Source organism: Muntiacus reevesi, chromosome 14, assembly GCF_963930625.1.
Source record: "Muntiacus reevesi chromosome 14, mMunRee1.1, whole genome shotgun sequence".
Taxonomy (NCBI): Eukaryota; Metazoa; Chordata; class Mammalia; order Artiodactyla; family Cervidae; genus Muntiacus; species Muntiacus reevesi.
The window spans coordinates 51,553,032-51,577,213 of NC_089262.1; the positions used below are offsets into that span (position 1 = coordinate 51,553,032).

Below are 24,182 nucleotides of genomic sequence, written 5' to 3' on the forward strand. Positions count from 1 at the left end.
AAGGCACATTCCTTAGTCAACTTTATTCGGCCCTCCGTTCTTGAATCATAGTTACTGGTTTTATGGTCCAGGACAAATAGTCTTGAACTCCACAGCAGAGCCAAGACATCTGCATCGGATGCCTCATAAATCCAGCAGTCAACCCCCCCAGACCCCGCCCACGCCGTTTCTTTTTGAATGGCGATGAGCTATAAGTCAAGGCCATGAAAAGCGGATCTTCATTCCGACCAAGTGTGGGTGACACCCCAAAGGTGTTTCTTCTTCTACCACTGGATGGGAAGCCTTGGGGCATCTCCTCGCACAGGCCACCTCTAAGAAGCAACGGAGGTGACAGTGTCAGATGAGACCCTGAACCCATGCTGTCAATGGCCGCCCCTAAATGCACATCCCCCAGCCTCGCGCTACCGCCGGAAAGCCCAGAAACCGCAGGGCGCTTAATCTATTCCAGCAACAGTGCAAATTCTTGGAAGCGCGGATTCCCGCCTCTTCCAGGCCGCGCGCAGAAATCAAACTAGACGCAGGCTCCCTAGGGGCCGTGCCGCGCGCGCTCCGCTCGCTCCGCCGGCCTAGCCTCGGCCGCCGCCCGCCCAGCCGCGGAGCTGGGCGGGGCCGCCTCCAGGCAGCGGGGCAAGGCGGGCTGACCAGGAAAAGACGCGGGAGGCACGCTCTGCGCAGGCGCGGCGCCCCGCCCCCCCAGCGTCGGCTCTTGGGCGGGCGGCGCGGGCCCTCCCACTCTCCCCCGCGCCGCCGCACCGCCCCGGCCCTCGCTTCACCCCGACGCCCCGGCGTGCGCGTCCTCCCGCCGGCCTGCAGGCCAGGGGCCTCTGCCTGCCAGCCCGCCGCTGCTCCTCGCGGCCCCGGCTCGCGTTCACGCTGTCGCCCGGGCCGGCGCGGCCGCGGGCAACCGCTCCCCCTCCCACACCTACCCCGCCCCCTCCCCGCCTTTTCCGCCCTCCGGTCCCCCTCCCTCGGCCCGCCGCCGCTGCTCCAGATGAGGTGATGGCAACGGCCAACTTCGGCAAGATCCAGATCGGGATTTACGTGGAGATCAAGCGGAGCGATGGTGAGCCTCGCCGCCGGCCCTGCCGTCCGGCCCCGCTGTCGGCTGTGCGCGGCGGAGACGCGGGTGCCGGCCGCCTCATTGATTGCTCCGCCGGGCTGTGGGGGCGGGAAGGCGGCGGCCGCGGCGCTTTTGTGTGTGGCGTGTGTGCGAGTGAGGCCAGCTTGGGGTCCGCCCCGGGTGCCGCTGCAGTGCCGGGCCGGGGAGGGGCCCTGCGGGGGCCTGGGCCGGGGGGAGGCCGACGGGGAAGGGCCCGGGGGTCTTCGGATGGGTGCGCCGGGGGGTCCCGGGTTGGGGGGCCCCCCGCTCCTTCCCCGCGTTCTCCATTCTCCCCGGGGACCCCCGCCCAGGGACAGCAGGCTCCGAGAGGATTGACCCAGCCTCGCGGCTCACCCCGGCCTGTTCATTTTCCGGCCTCATCTCTGAGGGGATGGGGGGTGGGGAGAGCGTGAAGAACAGAGATTTCAGCATTTAGGGAACCGACTACTGGTCCGAGGCCAAGGTGGGAGAGATAGGCCAGCCCCACTGGTGTAAACTGTTCGGTTGTCAGGTTTCTTCGTTTTTCATTTCTCGAGCACGCCTCTTTCTTTTTTGCCAGTCCCTTCCTTGGAAGAAGGATGGGGAGCCTGTGATGCTCAGCCATGAATAAGGGTGGGGGAGCGAAGGGAAGAAGTATTCGATAAGCTTCTCAAAGGTGATGAGACAGGAAGCGAAGGAGCAGGATGATGTGAGGCACTCCTGAGAGGGTGGGGGCGGACGACCGGATGTTGATATTCTCACACCCTCCTGAGAGGTAACAGAGAGAAGTGTAAGTCGAGGTGGAGGCACATGCCTAATTAAAATTATAAAGAGAGAGAAAGCCCTAGGCTTGTGTCTCTTTCTATAGGTTTCTCTTGGGGAAAATGTTTTACGCCCCTAGCCAGCCAGGTTTGGAAATTAATTTAAAGGGGAAAACGCTTGGAGGCGGGTAAAATCATGTTTCAATCCAAACATTGAGCGAAGTAGAGGTGTGTAATACCGAGAGGCGTGCGGTGTATCTTATTCTGTACCTTTAGGTTATGGCTTATTAGCGTTTAGCCTAGTCAGTGGTAACTGTCGCTGTCTCATCGGCTTCTACCAGGTTTGATCAAGTTATGTGAAGCTTAGATTGATTGTCAGGTTTATCTTTGATAACATATATTGGAAGACCCTGTGCAGCTAATGATTTTTTTCCCTTTCCCTATATCTGGCATAATTTGTGTCAACAGCTGGAAGCATTATTATCCTGTATGTGAAAAGAATTAATATACCACATAGTGCTTTAGAAGTTACCCATAACACTAGCGGGAAAGAGATGTCTCTTTTACTTTGGTTGGGGTTTCTTCGTATTTTCTCTTCAAATTGCTTTCCTTAAGCTGTGCTATTACTGTAATTTCAATTTTACTTAAATGCAGGTTCACTGTGTACTAGCAAAAGTAGGGTTTATATATATTATTTAAAATTTGGGGGAGAGGCAATAAAATGTGTGAGGTTTTTACGTTCTAAGACTTTTAACTGTGATTGTAGGTTTAACTGTAGAATTTGTCAGAAAAAGTATCATGATACTTGAAAGGTTTGGTTAATTTTATGTTTTCTGGGCTGACATCTTTTTAAATGTGTCAGACTGGAGACAATTTTGGTTTGGGGGGATTCTAGGATATTCTTTATTTAGTACTTTATTTAGTACTCTTTCTGCCTTCATCTTCTGCCTGTGTCAGAAACCCAGACATCTAAGAGCTTTGTGTTCTTACATAAGTGCTAGTAACCTAAAATCACATTTCAAAGCAGTTTGCCCTTGAGAAATAATGGAAATCATTACAGTGTATCCCATCTTCACTTACAGTCATGTATGTATTTATGCTTCTCAGGTGCATAGTAGAGTTGAAGGTAACAGATAGTAGAGAACTTAAGGGAATGATCATTTGCTTTGGGTAGTGGTGTTTCCTAGTAGAAATTGACGTCTGGGAGACTCACCTAAAGCTTTTTCCCTTTCTCACTTTAAAGAAGCTGTTTCCTCCCATTTCTATGGTGTATCTGTTTGGATAAAACGCTAGTGATCATTTTAACAGAAATAAACTTGGTAGTTGGATGAGCACTAATGTAATGCCTGAGACAATGGAAACCACATGAATGAAGAAGGGCTGTTTTAGACTGCTGTTCACTGGTGATTTGATGTTTCTCTGCATGCTTGCTAAGTGGTGATCCTTGTCCTTGTTTCTGAGCATCCCATCTGTGATGCTCATATATTAAAAAAATATATATATTTCCAGGCAATTAATGTGAACTTGTTAGTATCTTTCAACACCCTGCTCGAAACTAATTCCCAATATGTTTTCATTGATTACTAAAACTGGATGGCCAGTCAGTCACTGAATTCCTAAGTCATTGGGAGACTCATGAGACAGCATATTTCCTTAAGTATTAATGTTTGGGTACATTTTTCTTAATATTATGTTTTCAGACTGCACTAGAGAAGGGGTGGTGTGGAGAATGCTATTGATGGATGGCAGACTGCCCACTCCCTCTTCAGCCACAGGCTGGTCATTACAGGATTTTAAATGTTCAGAATTCATCTGCTCCTCGATGAGTTCCTTGCATATAGTTTTTGAGTGAATCATTCATTATTGGACTTAGTTTTCTAACATTATTTTGATTAATCATTATGACAAAATCTTACCTGGAAGGAAAACAGTTCCATCTATGCGCATCCTATGCTGCCACTTCCTTATTCTGCTCCCCCACCCCCACCCCCATGCCTCATACAGGCCTCTTAGTTCAAGATGCCCATTGTTGATTGAAATTGAGTGATCTAGCAAGGCTAATTGGACTGGTTTCTGGAAATGAACACTCAATGTTTGTTTTCTTGCATGTGTCTTTCGATTATCTTTCTGATTCAGTTTCTCTTTGAAATCTAATGACTCTAAAAACTGCATTCTTAACTGTTGTGTGGCTAGGTAGTCTTCATTAGGAGGCCTGACACACACACGCACACACACACAAAACTACACTGTTAAATTATTTCTTGTTTGTTCTACAGTAGCTTTGACTATCCTTTGGAGGCTGGGGGAGTGATGAGAAATGTTTTGCATATTTGGAAGCTGCAGCCACAATGGAATTAGTCTTCGAGATGTCTTAGTCACAGAATTGATAGATGTGATCTGAACAGAATCATACACTATTTCAACCAGACAGATCCTTGGAGATAATCAAGTTCTCATTTTTGAAGATGTGGAAACTGAGTCCCAAGTCACTGTAAGTGACTTATTTAGATTCATACAGTGGCAGCCAAGAACCTGGATTATGTAGCATAGAAACCAGACTATTAACAACTGTGACAGGAAAGGAAGAATTCTGTTAATTTGGGAACCATATACAGCTTTCTCTAGCCCAGTTAAGAAGTAGGAAATTGTTTCTCACTCATGGGAAAGTCACTGGAGAGCAGCGTTATAGAGCCCAGTTGGACTGATCCCGGTAAAAAGTGTTGTGGTATGTTTACTAGGTTACAAAACTCAAAAATTGTGAGAGGAAAAAATACATCTGTTTTTTAATTAAACAGTGAAAAGAGTGCTTTAATTAAGCATCTGAAATCCAGAGGAAAGAAGATTTCAAAGGACCCATCAGGAATCTTGGAGTTTAGGGCAGGCCATCTTTAGAAAAGAATTTAGTGACCTAATTCTCTACCTAGTTTGCCACATTTATTCTTCTGCTTGTTCATTTTTCTATGTCATTAGATAGGCTTTTAGAGAATGGACTGTGAATTTAGTTAATCAAAATGAACCACATAGCAGTATAGTTCCTTTTGGTACAATTATGTGATTCTGATTATGGAGTGGGTGGAATGGAGGGAATTGTGGATTCGGTTCAGGTCAGTTCAGTTGCTCAGTTATGTCTCTTTGCGACCCCATGGACTGCAGCACGCCAGGCTTCCCTGTCCATCGCCAACTCCTGGAGCTTATCCAACTTATGTCCATCGAGTCAGTGATGCCATCCAACCATCTCATCCTCTGTCATCCCCTTCTCCTGCCTTCAATCTTTCCCAGCATCAGGGTCTTTTAGTGAGTCAGTTCTTCACATCAGGTGGCCAGAGTATTAGAGTTTCAGCTTCAGCACCAGTCCTTCCAGTGAATATTCAGGACTGATTTCCTTTAGGATGGACTGGTTGGATCTCCTTGCAGTCCAAAGGACTCTCAAGACTCTTCTCCAACACCACAGTTCAAAAGCATCAATTCTTTGGCGCTCAGCCTTCCTTATAGTCCATCTCTCATATCCATACATGACTACTGAAAAAACCATAGGTTTGACTAAACACATCTTTGTTGGCAAAGTAATGTCTCTGCTTTTTAATATGCTGTCTAGGTTGATCATAACTTTCCTTCGAAGGAGCAAGCATCTTTTAATTTCATGGCTGCACTCACCATCTGCAGCGATTTTGGAGCCCCCAGAATTAAAGTCTCTCACTGTTTCCATTGTTTCCCCATCTATTTGCCATGAAGTAATGGGACCGGATGCCATGATCTTGGTTTTCTGAATGTTGAGTTTTAAACCAACTTTCTCATTCTCCTCTTTCACTTTCATCAAGAGGCTCTTTCATTCTTCTTCGCTTTCTGCCATGGTGGTGTCATCTGCATATCTGAGGTTATTGTTATTTCTTCTGGCAGTCTTGATTCCCACTTGTGCTTCATCCAGCCCAGCGTTTCTCATGATGTACTCTGCATATAAGTTAAATAAGGATGACAATATACAGCCTTGATGTACTCCTTTCCCTGTTTGGAACCAGTCTATTGTTCCATGTCCAGTTCTAACTGTTGCTTCTTGACCTGCATACAGATCTCTCAGGAGGCAGGTTAGGTGGTCTGGTATTCCCATCTCTTTAAGAATTTTCCACAATTTATTGTGATCCACACAGTCAAAGACGTTGACATAGTCAATAAAGCAGAATTGTGGATTAATGATTTCTTTTTACATGGTGATTAGCATGATGTTGGATATATTTTAGGTCTTCATAATTTTTCAAATAGGTTATCTACTTGGATCCTCCTAGAAACCCTGTGAGGTAAGTAGGGTAATTGGGTGGCAGATGCGTTGCTTTATAGGTGAGGAATCTGAGATTGGAGAACTTGCCAAGATCATATGGTTAATAAAGAGGCATGACTTGGACCAAAACCTGAGTCCTTTTGCTCCCAGCTCTCTTCAGATGCTGGCAAATGTTTAATGATGATAGTATGAAGTTTATCACTTTGTGTGCTTTGATTTTTTTTTTTTTCTTTTTTGAGATATAAAAGCCTCTTTAGCTTTAGATAACCTACAATTAGTAATGTTGCTTAAATTTGCCCAACCGGTGAGATCAAATTGATTTCTCATATTGTATTAACTGTAAGTGTTAAGATTCATGAATCTAAGGCTCTAAAGCCCCTTTCAATAGTCTGTCACTTGTTGCCTCCAGAACTACCACAGAAAGAAATCTATATTCTTTGCCTAGTCACTTGAATTTTGTGACAGAAATTTTGGAACTGTGGAGAAAGGCTATTTGTTGTTTTGTGTGTAATAATTTTTTAAATATCTAGAGAAAAGAGCAAAGAACCAATTAAGCTTGTGTCCCTTCAAATAGGAAGAAGGTACAAATATGGAAAATCCAGACCAAGATTCCTTGGAAGATCATCCAGATCCATTCTTTCTAGTCACAAGTATACTTGTCATTAATATTGCACTTACCTTTTGCAAAGCTTAATTCTTAGAATTAACCACCCACTTTGCTTTTAACACCTCTATCCTGTAACTTGAAATAATCTTTTAAGGTGTTTGTTTGTTATAAGATTGTAGTTTTGAGCTTGAGAATAGATACAGCTTTTAAATCCTGGGTAAAACTAGTTTTTCACTCTTGTGGTCCAATTGTGGAGCAAATATAGGAGGGTTGCCCTTCTGTCACATACTAACTCCTATAATTAAAATAGTACTAATGTTATTATAGTGTGTAAGTGAAAATAGATGTTAGAACCTCACCGTATTAAGCATTTAAGTCCCTAATTACACATAGTGGATGCTGTGCCATATACTATGTGTATGAGAACTAAATACAAGTTACCGATCATGGGAAATGTCTAGTGAAAGCTTACACAAACTGAAATGGAGTATCGCTTCATTGTAGGTTAACCTTTCATTTAACTTTTTGCTACTATATCCCAAGGGTAAAGGCTTCCCAAGTCGTACTAGTGGTAAAGAATTCGCCTGCCAATGCAGGAGATGAAAGAGATGTGGGTTTGATCCCTGTGTTGGGAAGATCCTGTGGAGGAGGAAATGGCAACCCACTCAAGTGTTGTCTGAAAAATTTCATGGACAGAGGAGCCTGACTGGCTACAGTCCATGGGGCAGCAGAGTCAGACACGACTGAGCAACTGAGCACACACAGTCTAGAGTGAAATAAGGGGGGAGTGTCCCTTCTGAAAGTGGTGCTTCTCAATCTAGTCCTGGGCTTTCCCTTTTGGGCCATTGCTGATTTGTCTCTGTACCTACTGCAATCAGCTTGCTGTTCAAATGGGCATTTACTAGAGTGAGAGAGTATTTTTGTGTGTAGACCTTAAGTGATTATGCCCATATCACAAAATAATGTGATCTCATAATTCTTTGTTTCCTTATTACAGAGTTAATAAATACATCTTAAAAAAAACTTTATTCATTTATTTTTGGCTGCACTGGGTCTCCGTTGCTACTCGGGCTTTTCTCTAGTTGTGGCGAATGGGAGCTGCTCTAGTTGTGGTGCCTTCTCTTGTCGCGGAGCACAGGCTCTTGGGCACACGGGCTTCAGTCGTTGTAGCAGGTGGGCTGGGTAGCTGGCACCTCATGGACTCTAAGAGCGCAGGCTCAGTGGTCGTGGCACACCGGCTTAGTTGTTCTGTGGCGTGTGGGATCTTCCTGAATCAGGGATCAAACCCGTGTTTCCTGCATTGGCAGGCAGTTCCTTTACCACTGACCCGTCAGGGAAGCCCGAAGTACGCTTTTATTAATAGTTACATATGAGGCATTCTGATAGGTGCTGAAGTTCCTGCCCTCAGAAACAAATAAATGATTTTTGTGTAGTATGATTAGTACTGATAGGACTATGCCATTCTGTGGGTACATCATTACCACTTACCTTTTTTGATGTAGATTCTCAGATTACACTCTCTAAGGTATGAGTCTTCTGGATGGAAAATATATGTCATACATGCTGCCCCCTTCACGTCCTCTGCCCATGACAGTATCCATTATCTCTCATGGCATGCTTTCCTGATGAACTGATATATTCAGTCTCAGAATTCTCCTTAAAATACAGCGCCACCAGTTCTGGTAGCCCTTGTCAGTTGAAATTGGCATTATTTGTCATTCCTAGCCTATTTTCTATTCTCTAATAATCATTTGAAATTTTTACTTTATACCTTTTAATCTTTGTTTTGATACCTAAAGAAGCAAGGTTTATTTACTCCATTTTAAATTTCTGGCAGACCAGACCCTGGCAGCAGGTTCCTCTCTTGATATCCTATGTTGGGATGCTTGTAAACACAGGGACCAAGGAAGCAGATAGAGCCAGCTGCTGGCGCGTCTGTGTAATTTGAGAACAGCCTCCTCACACGGTGTGGCCAGGGGACTGTAAGAATTAGGCATGTCCCTGGGCTGTGTTTTACTTACTTTCAAAGACTTTTTCTCCAGGTTTTTTTTGTTTGGTTTGGTTTTGTTTTTGGCATTAATTTTAACCAGATTTCACCTAAATAGGATTTTTTAAAGGAAAGTTTGCATCAGAATGAGACATTCTTGTGGTAAAAAATTTGTCGAGTGTTTATACTATAAATGAACGCTTTGATTAGAGCTCTTGTCCAGGAGCTGTCTACTCAGCCTCATCCAGATAGCTGTGTCTTCCACACTGCCACTTAAGTTTTGTTTCTTAAAAAGTGAGTCCACGTGTTATTCTTGATACCTGGAGGGGTTTAACGTTTGTGCCTTTTATAATTCAGTGCTAAATGTATGATAATCTTATTTGACTTTTGTGACATCCCTATAATGTACACAGTATCTTCCCCATTTTACAAAAGTGAAACCCTACACTTGAGTGTATAAACTACTATAAAGTGTTTAAGCCTAATGATGGACTATTTTAGATACTCACATTTTATGTGTTGGTCAAGGCTGTGTAGTAAGTGTATTTTATGGATGTGGATATGTTTAGGGAACATAAATGTTATGGGAGTTCTGTTTCTAGCCTGGGTAGAGTTAATGTAGTGGTTCATGGCCTTGATTGATTAAAATCACATGTAGGGCTTTGGAATAAACAAGCAGATATGAAAAGCTCCCCACCCGTCACCACCAGTATCTGGGTACTTTGCCCAGAGATTCTGTTTTAATTGATCTGATATAAAGCCAGGGCCTCAGTATTTATGACAACTCCACTGGTGAAACAACTTCATACACACTGATGATTCTAGTATATAACCCAGAATTATGATCCATTATGTTAGAAAAAGTAGCATTTTCTAGCAGTGATCTGACAAGACCTCATGGCAAGTGAAGTTAAAATGATGGAAGATGACCAGTAGATTGTCTTGGGGGAAATGAGGGATTCCAGGCACATGGCACCAACATGTGATCTGGAAATAGAGGACTGTCAGGTAAAGGGCATTTAAACCTGGCCTAGCAGGGCTTCCCTGGTGGCTCAGTGGTAAAGAATCTGCCTGCCAGTGCAGGAGACATGGGTTTGATCCCTGGTCCAGGAAGATCCCCTGGAGAAGAAAATGGCAGCCCACTTCAGTATACTTACCTGGAAATCACCATGGACAGAGGAGCCTGGCAAGATACCATCCATGGGGGTCACAAAGAGTCGGACGTGACTTAGCAACTGAACTGCTGAACAACGAGAAGGTGATAGATGAGGAAGGGAAGAAAGGAGGAGTAATCTGGGGCACCTTATTAAAAAGACTTGGCAACAAAGGTAAGGTAATGCACCTTGGAATTAATTTCTAGGACACTTGGAAACTGCTGTAGGACTTAATCTCCTAAGAGCAGTAATAGGAGTTAGCTAGTGATTAGTGATAGATTAGAGGGAGAGAAGTACTGAAAATGAGAACTAGCAAGGATAAGATTGCATCAGTTGAGGAGGGTAAGCAATGATTAAGAAAGAGATGAGACACAGAATACTGAAAAAAGAATTGATGCTATATGCATATATCACTTGTGCTGAATAAAGGGCAGATGTGTTGAAAAGAATGGACTTAACATTTGAAAAGTCTGAGTGTGGGTTATAAAATCTCTTCAGTCTGTTTAATCAAGCTAATCCTATTCGTGAGTACAGCATAGAGAACTGTAGAGCCAGTGTACAGTGTGCTGTCCAAAAGCATCCAGTCAAGAGTGTTCGTAGTTTTGCCACTAGTATCTTAAAAGTGAGTGAGTCTAAGATATGAGTCACTTCCAGTAAATGTTTATATGGAGATCAGGAATTTACTTAAGCTATAACTGCTTTGCCTACTTAAGAAGACTCAGTTATAGTGTATTAGCCAAGACCCTCTTAAAATTCCTAGAACGGAAAGGAAAAACAGTACTTAAAGGATCTGGCTTTGGCTCTTTAAGGGGTGGAGTGTTTTGATTCTTAAAATGCAGCTGCTCTCCTTTACTTTTCCTTTGCTCTTATTTTTGGCCTACTTTTTTCTGCCCTGACTTTTGCCTTCCCTTTTCATCCTCAAGATTCTGAATGTCATTTCAGCACTTAGAATCTCTTAGCTACTATTTGCAGTTTAGGAGTTAAAAATCGGTTTTTTCAGTAGTCATGTACGGATGTCAAAGTTGAACGGTAAAGAAGGATGAGTGCCGAAGAATTGATGCTTTTGAACTGTGGTGCTGGAGAAGACTCTTGAGAGTCCCTTGGACAGCAATATCAAACCAGTCACTCCTAAAGGAAATCAACCCTGAATATTCGTTGGAAGAACTGATGCCGAAGCTGAAACTCCAATACTTAGGCCCCCTGATGCGAAGAGCTGACCCATTGGAAAAGACCCTGATGCTGGGAAAGTTTGAGGGCATGAGGAGAGGGGGGCAACAGAGGATGAGATGGTTGGATGGCATCACTGACTTAATGGAGACAGTGATGGACAGGGAATCCTGGCGTGCTGCAGTCCATGGGGTGGCAGAGAGTTGGACACAACTCAGCAACTGAACAACAACAAAGTAAAAGGATGAATAGACAGAACCCAGTGGATTTTTAGGGCAGTGAAATTATTCCTTATGATACTGAAGTGGTGGTTTACATGTTGTAAATTTGTCAAAACTCAAAGAGACAATACCAAGAGTGAACTCTAATGTAAAATATGTACTTTGAATAGCAATGATGTGCCAGTCTAGGTTCATTGATTGTAACAAGTGTTCCCAGTGTGGGATGCTGACATTATGGGAGGCTATGGGTATGTGGGGGCAAGGGATATATGGAAGATTTCTGTACCTTCTGCCCAGTTTTGAAAACTACTGCTCTTAAAATTACTTTTAAAGGAGGGAGGTAGATGCAAGCTTTAGGGGTTAAGTCAGAGCTATTCTTGAAATAATTGACCCATTAATGACAAGAATTTATACACTTTAAGAATAAGAACCCAATAGTGTTGCAGTTAAGGTAAATTTTTGCTCTTCATTTTTGTTATGTTTAGTCTGTTGGCCAATATGAGAGACTTGGGGTTTGCTGACAGAATTTTTAAGTGAACTGTAGTGAGAGGATTCAGATAATGCTTACCAGCTTTAGCTCCATCTCTTTACTTTGGCCCACAGACATTTTGAGTTATAATTCAAATACTATAACAAATGTCCAAGTAGTGTACTAGAAGTTTCATCCTTGAAATTGGCCAAGGTTTAGTTTAAATAAGAGTTTACCTGTTCTAGTTAAACTTTAGGTAATTCGTGCTCTTAAGATATGCATATGAAATCGAATTATGTGTCATCCTATGAAAAGTTAGTTGGGAGTGCAAACAGCATTAAATTTTGGAAGGTGAGGAACGTGATATTTTTAAGCCTGAAGTTTACTATGGACAGCCTAAAGAGAAATGGATATAGTGATTTACCTAAGTGGTTCTTAGGAAATTGGAACAAATTTGAAGCCATGATTAATGAGGTAAGTCTTAAAATTTAAGCACAGACAGTTCTCTAATGAAATACTGCTACTGGTCAAAACTTGGTTATTTTTCTACAGTGAGGAAATTGACTTGTCCACAGTCGTACATAAAGTAGCAGAAATGGCAACCCACTCCAGTATTTTTGCCTGGAACATAACATGGACGGAGCCTGGCGGGCAACACCCCATGGGGTCACGAAGAGTCGGACACGACTGACCGACTAACACACATGAGATTGGAACATAGATGATCTGCCTATAATTCCTCTACACTCTTAATTCCTTCAGAGTTCTTTGAATGTACCAGGCATTGGAAGTCAGATCATTAATTGAATAATGCTTTTACTTTTCTTTCTATAGTAGAGATTGCCTTCAGGTGTTTTTATTAATCCAGCTAGCATTTGCACCATGACTTATGATGAGTCCCTTCATCTGATTCCTTTGAGGAAATAAAAGACTTCCCCCTAGAAAAGACTACTTACTTTGTTAGTTACAACAGAATATTAAATAACTATTGTACTCAATGAAAGTACTCTGGCTATATAATTTCTTCTGAAAAAGAAGTTCTAGGGGCTTCCTTGGTGGTCCAGTGGTTAGGATGTCCTTTCAATGCAGAGGATGTAGGTTCTGTCCCTGGTCAGGGAGCCAAGATCCCACATTCCATGACCAAAAAAAATAGACTGTCTGCATTGCCTAAAGTTTAGGCTCTCGTTCACAAACTTCCAAAAGTTGGACAAGTACATATGCTGGCATGTGGAAGAATTCTTCTTACTAGATGAGCAACTATATTGTCAGGGAAATATAACTACTTGCTAGGAGTCCGCTGGTAAACTTGATTAATTTGGGGGCCTATCGAAGATTCAGTGATCTTTATTTTTATGAAACTGTTATTTGAAATTATTTGGGGATAATATGTGTTGCATTTTTACAAATTGTTTTCTGTCAGTTATAACTGATGTTGAGAGTTGACTAAAACATGGTCCTAGAAGTTGGGATGTAGTTTTATTAAGACTGATACTCATCAGAAAGTCTACAAATAATAAATACTGGAGAGAGTGTGAAGAAAAGGGAACCCTCCGACACTATTCGTTGGAATGTACATTGGTGCAGCCACTATGGAAAACAGTATGGAAGTTCCTTAAAAAATCGAAATTTGCACATTATGACTTCCCAGGTGGTGCTAATATTAAGGAATCTGTCTGCCTCTGCAGGAGACATAAGAGACGCAGGTTTGATCCCTGGGTTGTGAAGATCCCATGGAGCAGGGCATGATAACACACTCCGGTACTCTTGCCTGGAAAATTCCATGGACAGAGGAGCCTGCTGGGCTATAGTCCATGGGGTCGCAAAGAGTCGGATACGACTGAAACAACTTAGCACATACTTCATTTAAAAAAAAAACTAAAAATAGAGTTACTGTATGATCCAGCAGTCTCATTCCTGTGCATATATCCAGAAAAGATGAAAACTAATTCGAAAAGATAGATGCATCCCAATATTCATAGCACTGTTTATAATAGCCAAGATGTGGATAAGTGTCCATCAACAGGTGAATGGTTAAAGGTGTGTGTGTGTGTGCGTGCCTGTACACACAGAAAGAATATTACTCAACCATAAAAAAAGAATGACATATTGCCACTTGCAGCAACTTGGATGAACCTAGAAATTACCGTAGTGGGGAATTCCTGGCGATCCAGTGGTTAGGACTTGGCGTTTTCACAGTGGTCCAGGTTCAATCCCTGGTCAGGGAACTAAGATTACACAAGCCATGAGTTGTGGCCAAAAAGAAAGAAAGAAGTTATCACACTAAGCAAAGTAAGTCAGAGAAAGACATGTTATATCACTGTATGTGGACTTTAAAAAATAATACAAATGAACTTATTTACAGGACAGAAACAGACTCACAGACATAGAAAAAACTTGTTACCAAAGAGGAAGTTAGGGGAGAGATAAATTAGGAGTGTGGTATTAACATATACACACCACTGCATGTAAAATAGACAAACAACAAGGGTTTGCTGTATAGCACAGGAAACTATATTCAGTGTCTTGTAATAACCTAAAAATGGAGAAGAATCTGAAAAAGAATATGTATGTCTGTGTAACTGAATCACTTTGCTGTACATCTGGAACTAACACAGTATTGTAAATCAGCTGTAGTGCAATGGAAGAATTCTTGGTGTAAAACTAAAAACCTTACCTGCTCTTTTGGATCTATGAAAATGCATCTTTCACTCTCCGTTTTCTAAATGTTGGTGTTCTTCAGGGCTTGGTCCTGACCCTGCAGTACTTGGCACAGTGTTCTCTCTGGGTGAGCTTAATGCCTTTGTTCACCTCAGACTAGCTGAAGACCTGTACTATTTGTATGTCTAGTGAATTACTGATTATTTCCACTTGGATAGCTCATATATACCTCAGATTCAGCATGTCCAAAATTGAACCTAGTACCCATTCCCCAGATCTATTTCTTCTGTATCTCTCACCGCTTTCATTCACCCTGTTGCCCCAGTAAGAGACCTAGATATCTTTCTTGACTCCTTGTTGTCTCTTAACCTCCTATCCTAACATCAGGTTCTCTTAATTTAACTGCTTAAGTACTTCTTCAGTCCATGCACTTTTCCCCCCAACTCTCTACTGTACTTTGGTCAGACTAGCATTATGTCTCATCTGCCACAAATTCATAACCCTAAGGTCTCTTTACCTGTAGTTTGATTACTCTTAAAGCTGCTTAAAACTTTTTAATAATGTCCTCTATCTCGATTATGCTTTGGATCAAGCCCAGGCCTGTAACATAGGTTACTGACTAAGCGGAACCGCCTGCCTTTGTTTCCTCTGTCATCCCTTGCCACTGACCTGCGACTCTCCAGACACGCTGAACTCTTAGAATTTGTACCTAACCAGTCTAACTGCTGTTGCTCCTTTTTGTCTCTGTTAATCATTTCGTCCTCCTTTGATTCCTAGACCACGGTGTGTCCCCTGCTTTATGTTCTCTGAATCTGTCTGTTTACTCTGTCAGAACAATCAGGACGGTGTTATGTGTTTTATTGTCTCTGGTCATACTCCAGTTTTGTCATATCCACAGTGCCTGGCACAGGACCTCTATATACTTACTAAATGATCTATTTGCTAATTAAATGAATAAATATCTAGCTGTGCTATTCTGTCACTATGTCTATTCAGATTTTGACATTCTGGTAAAAGTTGATTTGCGTTCATTCTCCAGGTGTCAAGAATATGACTTAATTCAGTACATGTCATTGCTTTTCTTATCTATTTATTTGGCTGCGCTAGGTCTTCATTGCAGCACGCAGCCTCTTTGTTGCTCGGAAGACTTCTCTAGGTGGGGTGAGAGGGGTTCTCTAGACTCAGTACAGCGACTTAGAACAGCGCACAGGCTTAGTTGCAATATGTAGGATCTTAGTTCCCCAAACAGAGATCAAACCTCGGTCCCCTGCATTGGGAGTTTTTAGTCTTAGCCATTGGACCGCTAGTGAAGTCCGAAATGTCACTGCTTTTTTAAAAATTTTATTTACTTAATTTTGGTTGTGCTGGGGCTTGCTGCACGGGTTTTCTCTAGTTGGGACAAGTTGTAGTGTGTAGGCTTCTCATTGCAGTGGTTTCTCTTGTTGTAGAGCACAGGCTCTAGGGAAAGTGGACGTCAGTAGTTGGAGCGAGTGGATTTGATAGTTGAGGCTCTCACGTCCTCCAGAGTGCGGGCTCAGTAATTATGGCACATGGGCTTAATGGCCTCACAGTAGGTGGGATCTTCCTGGAGCAGGGATTGGACCTTTGTCCCCTGCATTGTCGAGTGGATCCTTAACCACTGGACCACCAGCGAAGCCCTGCTTCGTGATTTTATTTTCGTTTAATAATAACAATCTCTTGGAGAACCTTTGAGTATGTAAATAACAATTATTTTTCTTTTTTTAATTTTTATTTTATATTGGAGTATAGTTGTGTTAGTTTCAGGTGTATTATTCTTTTTCAAATTCTTTCTGCATTTAGATTATTACAGAATATTAAGCAGAGTTCCCTGTGCTATGCAGTAGGTCCTTGTTGGTTATCTATTTTAAATATAGTAGTGTGTACGTGTCAATCCCAAACTCCCATTCTGCACTGTCCCCCCTTTCCTCCATGGTAACCATAAGTTCCTTCTCTAAGTCTTTGAGTCTGTTTCTTTTTTGTAAATAAGTTCATTTGTATTATTTTTTTAGATTCCTATAAGCAATAGCATATGATATTTGTCTTCCTCTGACTTACCTCACTTATTACTTTTCATAGCTGTATTTTATTAGTGATTTAATATACCACTAAAGGTTATGCCCATTCTGTAGCTATTGTAGAGCTAGTACTATACTGAATAACCTTGAACTTACATCATTTTTTACATGCATGATTATATCTGTAAGATAAAGTCCTAGAAGGATGATTGCTGGGTCAGAAAATTGTACGTTTTAAAAGTTGATAGAGCTTGCCAGTTTGCTTTCATAAAGAGTATGTGAATTTACCTTGTTTGCAGAAGTGCCTGTTTCCTCATACCGTGTCCATACAGGATACAAAAACACATTTTTGAGGTTTGCTAGCTTGGATCATGGAATTCATACTGGACCTAGAGAATGTGTTTTTCTGAACTTAAATGGCCCATAGAAGGTAACCGGTTTAATTTTTAAAGTGTTTATGATTTCTGGACGTATAATGAAAAACACTCAAGTTCTTGTGTTGTGAAAGCCAGTGTGAAAAAATAAGATTTTGTGTATTGTGTCTGATTATGAGCAGAAAGTGATTTTTTTAATGAAAAATTTTGAAAAATGGACATTATTGTTTTTAACTTAATAAACTTGAACAGCCTTACTAAATAATTGATTGGGATTTTTCAAACTCTGAAGACAGTTATACTAATTATACTAATGAATTATTTGCCTATATTTCTATCAGTTTGTACTTGGTTAACTCACTTAATTGTCTGATTATGTCAGACCAGAATCAATTAACTTAATCTCTATAATAGAGATGAAAAGATCAGTGATTGCTTATGATTATTAGTGATTATTGGAGGAATGGGGAGGTAATAGCTAAGGATAAAAGGGTACTGTTTTGAGGATAAAAGGGTATACTTTTGAGGTAATTAAAATGTTATAAAATTGACTATGGGAATTGCGTTTAAAGTCAAATCTCAGACCCACCAGAGACACTTGGCGGGTGCAGACAAAACCTTGTGCACACCAGGAGCCAGGGAAAGGAGCAGTGGCTCCACAGGGTACTGAACCAGACGCACCCTTGAGTGTTCCAGTGTCCCCTGCGGAGGCACAGGTCAGCAGTGACAGGGGACAGGGGCTCTGGCTGCAGCAGACCTGGGTGGCACGGCCTGTGGCGTGAAGTCCTCTTGGAGGAGGTCGCTGTTAGTGCCACTATAAAGCCGTCGAGCAGACGACCCACAAACTGGATAATAATTATACCAAAGAAGTTCTCACATTATTGTAAAAGTTCTAGGACTCACAACAGGTTTCTCAGTCTGGGGATCCTGCAAAAAGACTGAGAACCCCCAGGGAATTTGACTTGGAAGGCCAGTGGGATTTGATTACAGAACTTCCAGAGTACTGGGGAGATAGACTCTTGGAGGGCACAATAAAACCTTGTGCACACTGTGACCCAGGAGAAAGGAGCAGTGACTCCACAAGAGACTGAGCCAGACTTTCTATTTCAAATCCTAAAAGATGATGCTGTTAAAGTGCTGCATTAAATATGCCAGCAAATTTGGAAAACTCAGCAGTGGCCACAGGACTGGAAAAGGTCAGTTTTTATTCCAATCCCAAAGAAAGGAAGTGTCAAAGAATGTTCAAACTATTGCACAATTGCACTCATTTTGCATGCTAGCTTAGTAAGGCTCAAAAATCTCCAAGCTAGTCTTCAACAGTACAAGAACCGAGAACTCCCAGAAGCTCCAGCTGGATTTAGAAAAGGCAGAGGAATCAGCGATCAAATTGCCAACATCTTTTGGATCATAGAAAAAGCAAGAGAATACCAGAAAAACATCTCCTTCATTGACTACACTACAGCCTTTAACTGTGTGGAACACAACGAACTGGAAAATTCTTAAAGAAATGGGTATACTAGACCACCGTACCTGCCTCCTGAGAAACCTGTATGCAGGTCCAGAAGCAGCAGTGAGAATAGGACACGGAACAATGGACTGGTTCCAAATTGGGAAAGGAGTACGTCATGGCTGTATAGTGTCACCCTTCTTATTTAACTTATATGCAGAGTACATCATACAAAATGCTGAGCTGGATGAAGCATGAGCTGGAATCAAGATTGCCAGGAGAAATATCAATAACCTCAGATATGCAGATGACACTACTCTTGAAAGCAAAGAGGAACTAAAGAGTCTCTTAATGAAGGTGAAAGAGGAGCGTGAAAAGGATGGCTTAAAACTCAACATTCAAAAAACTTGACCATGGCATCTGGTCCCATCACTTCATGGTAAATAGATGGGGAAACAATGGAAACAGTGAGAGATGTTATTTTCTTGGGCTCCAAAATCACTGCAGGTGGTGATTGCAGCCATGAAATTAAGAGATGCTTGCTGCTTGGAAAAAAGCTATGACAGATCTATAGACAGCATATTAAAAAGCAGAAACATCACTTTGCAGACAAAGGTCCATCTAGTCAAAACTATGGTTTTTCCAGTAGTCATGTATGGATGTGAGAGTTGAACCACAAAGAAGACTGAACACCGAAGAATTGTTGCTTTTGATCTGTGGTGTTGGAGAAGACTCTTGAGAGTCCCCTGGGGTGCAAGGAGAGCAAACTAGTCCTACAGGAAATCAGTCCTGAATATTCATTGGAAGGACGGATGCTGAAGCTGAAGTTCCAATACGCTGGCCACCTGATGCGAAGAGCCGACTCATTGGAAAAGACACTGATGCTGGGAAAGATTGAAATCAGGAGGAGAAGGGGCTGATAGAGGACAAGAGGTTGGATGGCATCGCTGACTTGATGGACATGAGTTTGAGCATGCTCCAGGAGATGGTAAAGGACAGGGAAGTCTGAGGTGCTGCAATCCATGGGATCATAAAGAGTCAGACACAACTGAGCAACTGAAAAACAGCAAAATTGGTGTGGCCACTGTGACTACCATATAATCCAACAATTCTATTTCTGGGTGTTAGTGGAAACAAAGGTCTGTCTCGGAAAAATATCTGCATTTCCATGTTCATTGCAACATTATTTATAATAGCCAAGACATGAATTTGACTTAAGTGTCCATCAGTGGATGGATGGATAAAGAAGATACAAGGGTGTGTGTGTGTGTGTGTGTGTGTCTGTCTGTCTGTCTTCATATATGCGGCAGAATATTTCGCTGTAAAAAAGAATGAAATCTTAACTTTTGCAACAGCATGGATAGTCTTTGAGGGGATTATGTGAAGTGAAGTAAGAAAGAGAAAGACAAACACCATATGATCTCACCTATATGTGAAATCTCAAAACAAAAAATTCAACTCATGTGCCTGAAATAGATTGATAGTTGTTTGAAGTGGGAGGTGGAGGGGTTTGAGGGTTAGGAAAATGGGAGAAGGGTTTGGATCAAAAGGTACAAACTTCCAATTATTAAATAAGTAAATCATAGGATATAATATGCGGTATGGTGACTAGTTAAAACTTTATTGTGTTTTTGAAAATTGCTTTCAGAAAATTGCTTTCAGCAATACGTGAACCGTGAACTTCCAAATGGTTTTAGAAAAGGCAGAGGAACCAGAGATCAAATTGCCAACATCCACTGGATCATCGAAAAAGCAAGAGAGTTCCAGAAAAACATCTATTTCTGCTTTGTTGACTATGCCAAAGCCTTTGACTGTGTGGATCACAATAAACTGTGGAAAATTCTGAAAGAGATGGGAATACCAGACCGCCTGACCTGCCCCTTGAGAAACCTATATGCAGGTCAGGAAGCAACAGTTAGAACAGGACATGGACCAACAGACTGGTTACAAATAGGAAAAGGAGTACGTCAAGGCTGTATATTGTCACCCTGCTTATTTAACTTATATGCAGAGTACATCATGAGAAATGCTGGGCTGGAAGAAGCACAAGCTGGAATCAAGATTGCTGGGAGAAATATCAATAATCTCAGATATGCAGATGACACCATCCTTATGGCAGAAAGTGAAGAGGAACTAAAGAGCCTCTTGATGAAAGTGAAAGAGGAGAGTGAAAAAGTTAGCTTAAAGCTCAACATTCAGAAAACGAAGATCATGGCATCTGGTCCCATCACTTCATGGGAAATAGATGGGAAAACAGTGGAAACAGTGGCTGACTTTATTTTTTTGGGTTCCAAAATCACAGCAGACGGTGATTGCAGCCATGAAATTAAAAGATGCTTACTCCTTGGAAGGAAAGTTATGACCAACCTAGATGGCATATTAAAAAGCAGAGACATTACTTTGCCAACAAAGGTCCGTCTAGTCAAGGCTGTGGTTTTTCCAGTGGTCATGTATGGATGTGAGAGTTGGACTGTGAAGAAAGCTGAGCGCCGAAAAATTGATGCTTTTGAACTGTGGTGTTGGAGAAGACTCTTGAGAGTCCCTTGGACTGCAAGGAGATCCAACCAGTCTATCTTGAAGGAGATCAGTCCTGGGTGTTCATTGGAAGGACTGATGCTGAAGCTGAAACTCCAATACTTTGGCCACCTCATTGGAAGAGTTGACACATTGGAAAAGACCCTGATGCTGGGAGGGATTGGGGGTAGGAGAAGGGGACAACAGAGGATGAGATGGCTGGATGGCATCACCGACTTGATGGACCTGAGTTTGAGTAAACTCCAGGAGTTTGTGATGGACAGGGAGGCCTGGCATGCTGCAATTCATGGGGTTGCAAAGAGTCGGACACGACTGAGCGACTGAGCTGAACTGAAGACTAGTCTCATCACTAGAAAAAAAATTGTAGCTGTGTGTGGTGATGGATGTCAACTTATTGTGCTGATCGTATCACAGTATATACAGATCATTATGTTGTACACCTGAAACTAATGTTATATGTCAATTATATCTCTGTAAATAAAAGGAAAAAAGTAAAATTCCAGGTGAAGGGGAAAAATTTGCCATTGAAAAGTGTACAGGTCAGTGATTTTAAGTATATTCCAACGTTGTGTGATTGTTGTCACTGTCTGATTTCAGAACATTTGCATCACCCCAGAAAAGAAACCTATACTCTTTAGTAGTCCGTTAGTGGTCACTACATTCTCCTTCACTTCAGCCCCCAACATCTATTAATCAGCTTTCTGTCTTTATGGATTTGTCTGTTCTGGACATTACATATAAATGTGTTAGTGTTAGTCACTTAGTCATGTCTGATTCTTTGCAACCCCATGCACTGTAGCCCACCAGTATCCTCTGTCCCTGGAATTTTCCAGGCAAGAATACTGGAGTAGGGAACCATTCTCCAGGGGATCGAACCTGGGTCTCCAGCATTACAGGCAAATTCTTTATCATCTCAGCCACCAAGGAAACCCCAAAAAGTAAAACTGTTAGTCACATCTGTCTCTGTGACCCTATGGACTATAGCCTGCCAGGCTCTTGTTCATGGAATTCTCCAGGCAAGAATATTGGAGTGGGTAGCCATTCCTTTCTCCATTGCATCTTCCTGACCCATGGGTTGAACCTGGGTCTCCTGCATTGCAAGGAGATTCTTTACCATCTGAGCCACCAGGGAAGCCCCTACATATAGGTGGAACCATTTAATGCGTAACCTTTAATGTCTAACTTCTTTCACTTAGCATAATCCATGGTCAGAGTTTATCCATATTATAGCATGTTTCAGCACTTTATTCTTGTCTGTGTCTGAATAATAATTCATTTTACTTATTCAGTCATCAGTTGATATTTGAATTGCTTGTTTTTTTTTCTTTGCTATTGTGAGTAGCATTTACCTAGAAGTTATTGTGTGGACATAATATTTTTAGTTTTTTTGAGACTATATATTTACACCTATGAGTGGAATTGCTGAGTCACGGGGTAACTGATGTTTAACATTTAGAGGAACTGCCATGCTATTTTCCATTGCTACACCATGTTTCTCCACATCCTTGCCAAAACTTGTACATCTTCTTTGGAGAAATCCCTTCAAATTCTTTGCCACTTAAAAAATTAGGTTATCTTTTTATTGTTGAGTTGTAAAAGTTGTGTAAATATTCTAGATAATGTTTTCTTCCCACATATATGCTTTGTAGATATTTTCACCCATTACATGGTTGTCTTTTCTCTTTCTTGATTAGTATCCTTTGAAGCACTAACAATTTTGAATTTTGATGAAGTCCAATCTCTCTTTCTTTCGTTGCTCTGCTTTTTTTTTATCTAAGGAGCCATTGCCTAATTCAAAATGTGATCTGCTTTTGTGTCCTTTTACTTCTGTAGTCCTTTACTTGCCCTGTATCACCTAAAATATTCACATATGTTCTTCTTTGATCCTAATACTCATTCTTTATCTTTTAACAGAGAGCAGATTAATTTAGCATTGTCAGCAAGTACACTGCAGTTTTTTTTGATATGGGATGAATAAGGTTTTGAGATATATTGGAATCCTAACTGGGAAGTCAGCTGTCTTTGTTACCAGAGTTGAAAGATTCCTATAATATGTGTAGATATGCATATGTGATATAACATATCTAGGGTTTAGAGGAACCTTAATAAGCACAAAATCAATCTTAGAGAGATATGGGAAGTAGAATTTAAACTTGAACTGTGGTAAAGGTGATTTATTTTGGTTTGGTTTCTTTCATGATCATATACTTAATATTATTTTTAAACAGATCAATGGCATGTAGTTTGATTTATTTAAAACCCTTCCAGCTGTACTAAATCATCTGGGAGGAGAGAAAAATAAATTCATAAGAAGTAATTTCCTTTTAAAGAGAGAATGTGAAAACCCCATAAATTATATCTCCATACGTACTGACATAAATATGGATAAATTGATATGATATCTTGGATTTGCTTCAAAATTGGTGGTGGGAGGAATGGCAATAGAATTGGCCATTTGGTAAGATTAATGGAACTGGATGAATGGTGTTTGTATGCTTGTAATTTTCATAATGGACTTCCCTGGTGACTCTGGTAAAGACTCCACCTGCCAGTGCAGGAGAGATGGGTTCCTGACCCGCTCAGATCCGCTGGGTGAGGAAGTGGCTGCCCACTCCAGTACTCTTGTCTGGAAAATTCCATGGAGCCTGACATGCTACAGTCCACAGGGTTGCAAAGAGTTGGACATGATTTAGCGACTGAACAATAACAATTTTTCATGATAGATTTAATATTTTTAAATAAAAACTTCTAAAAAAATGCCCCCTTAAACCTAATCTTTCTCTTTAGTTTCAGATCCAACTTCCAGATATTACCGTATGACTTTTCTGATATTTCTAATTAAATTGATCAAAGATGGAATCCATTGCCTTTATCTCCAGATTTCTGTATTTTCTGTATTCCTTATATTGATTCCTGGTAGCTTCCCTGGTGGTTCAGATGGTAAAGACTCTGCCTGCAATGTGGGAGACCCAGGTTCAATCCCTTGGTCAGGAAGATTCCCCTGGAGAAGGCAATGGGTAACTCACTCCAGCATTCTTGCCTGGAGAATTCCGTGGACAAGAGGAGCCTGGTGGGCTACAGTCTGGGGTCACAGAGAGTTGGGCATGACTGAGTGACTAATACTTCACGGTGTTGGTTGATGGAAGCACCATATACCTGGTCTTCCGAGATAGAAACTTCAGACATTGCCAACTTCCCTAATTCCTTGAAGATTTTTGCTCCTGTTATTCTCTCCTGTGCTCTTCCTATCATAGTATTTGGTAATTGCATCATTCATACATAGATGATCTTTCTAATACCCTCTCCTCGAAGTTCTTTGTGCTTGTTTCCTCCTTCCCTCCCATCCCTTCGGTCCCTCTCCCTCCCTCTCCCCTTCCCTCCTTCTAGTGATCTTGCCCTTCTCCTTAGCTCATCA

General features: G+C 41.6%; 1 protein-coding gene across 2 annotated transcripts in view; it reads left to right on the forward strand.

The window, feature by feature from the left end:
* Window positions 1-797: 797 nt before the first annotated feature.
* KIF2A (kinesin family member 2A) overlaps window positions 798-24,182 on the forward strand; it is a 74,651-nt gene continuing 51,266 nt past the window's right edge. The window contains exon 1 of one of the 2 annotated variants that reach the window (XM_065905723.1): window positions 798-1,063. In XM_065905723.1, coding sequence (XP_065761795.1) covers window positions 1,000-1,063 — 64 coding nt within the window. In that variant the 5' untranslated portion in view covers window positions 798-999. The remainder of the gene's footprint in view (window positions 1,064-24,182) is intronic. The other variant, XM_065905724.1, reaches the window with a different exon arrangement.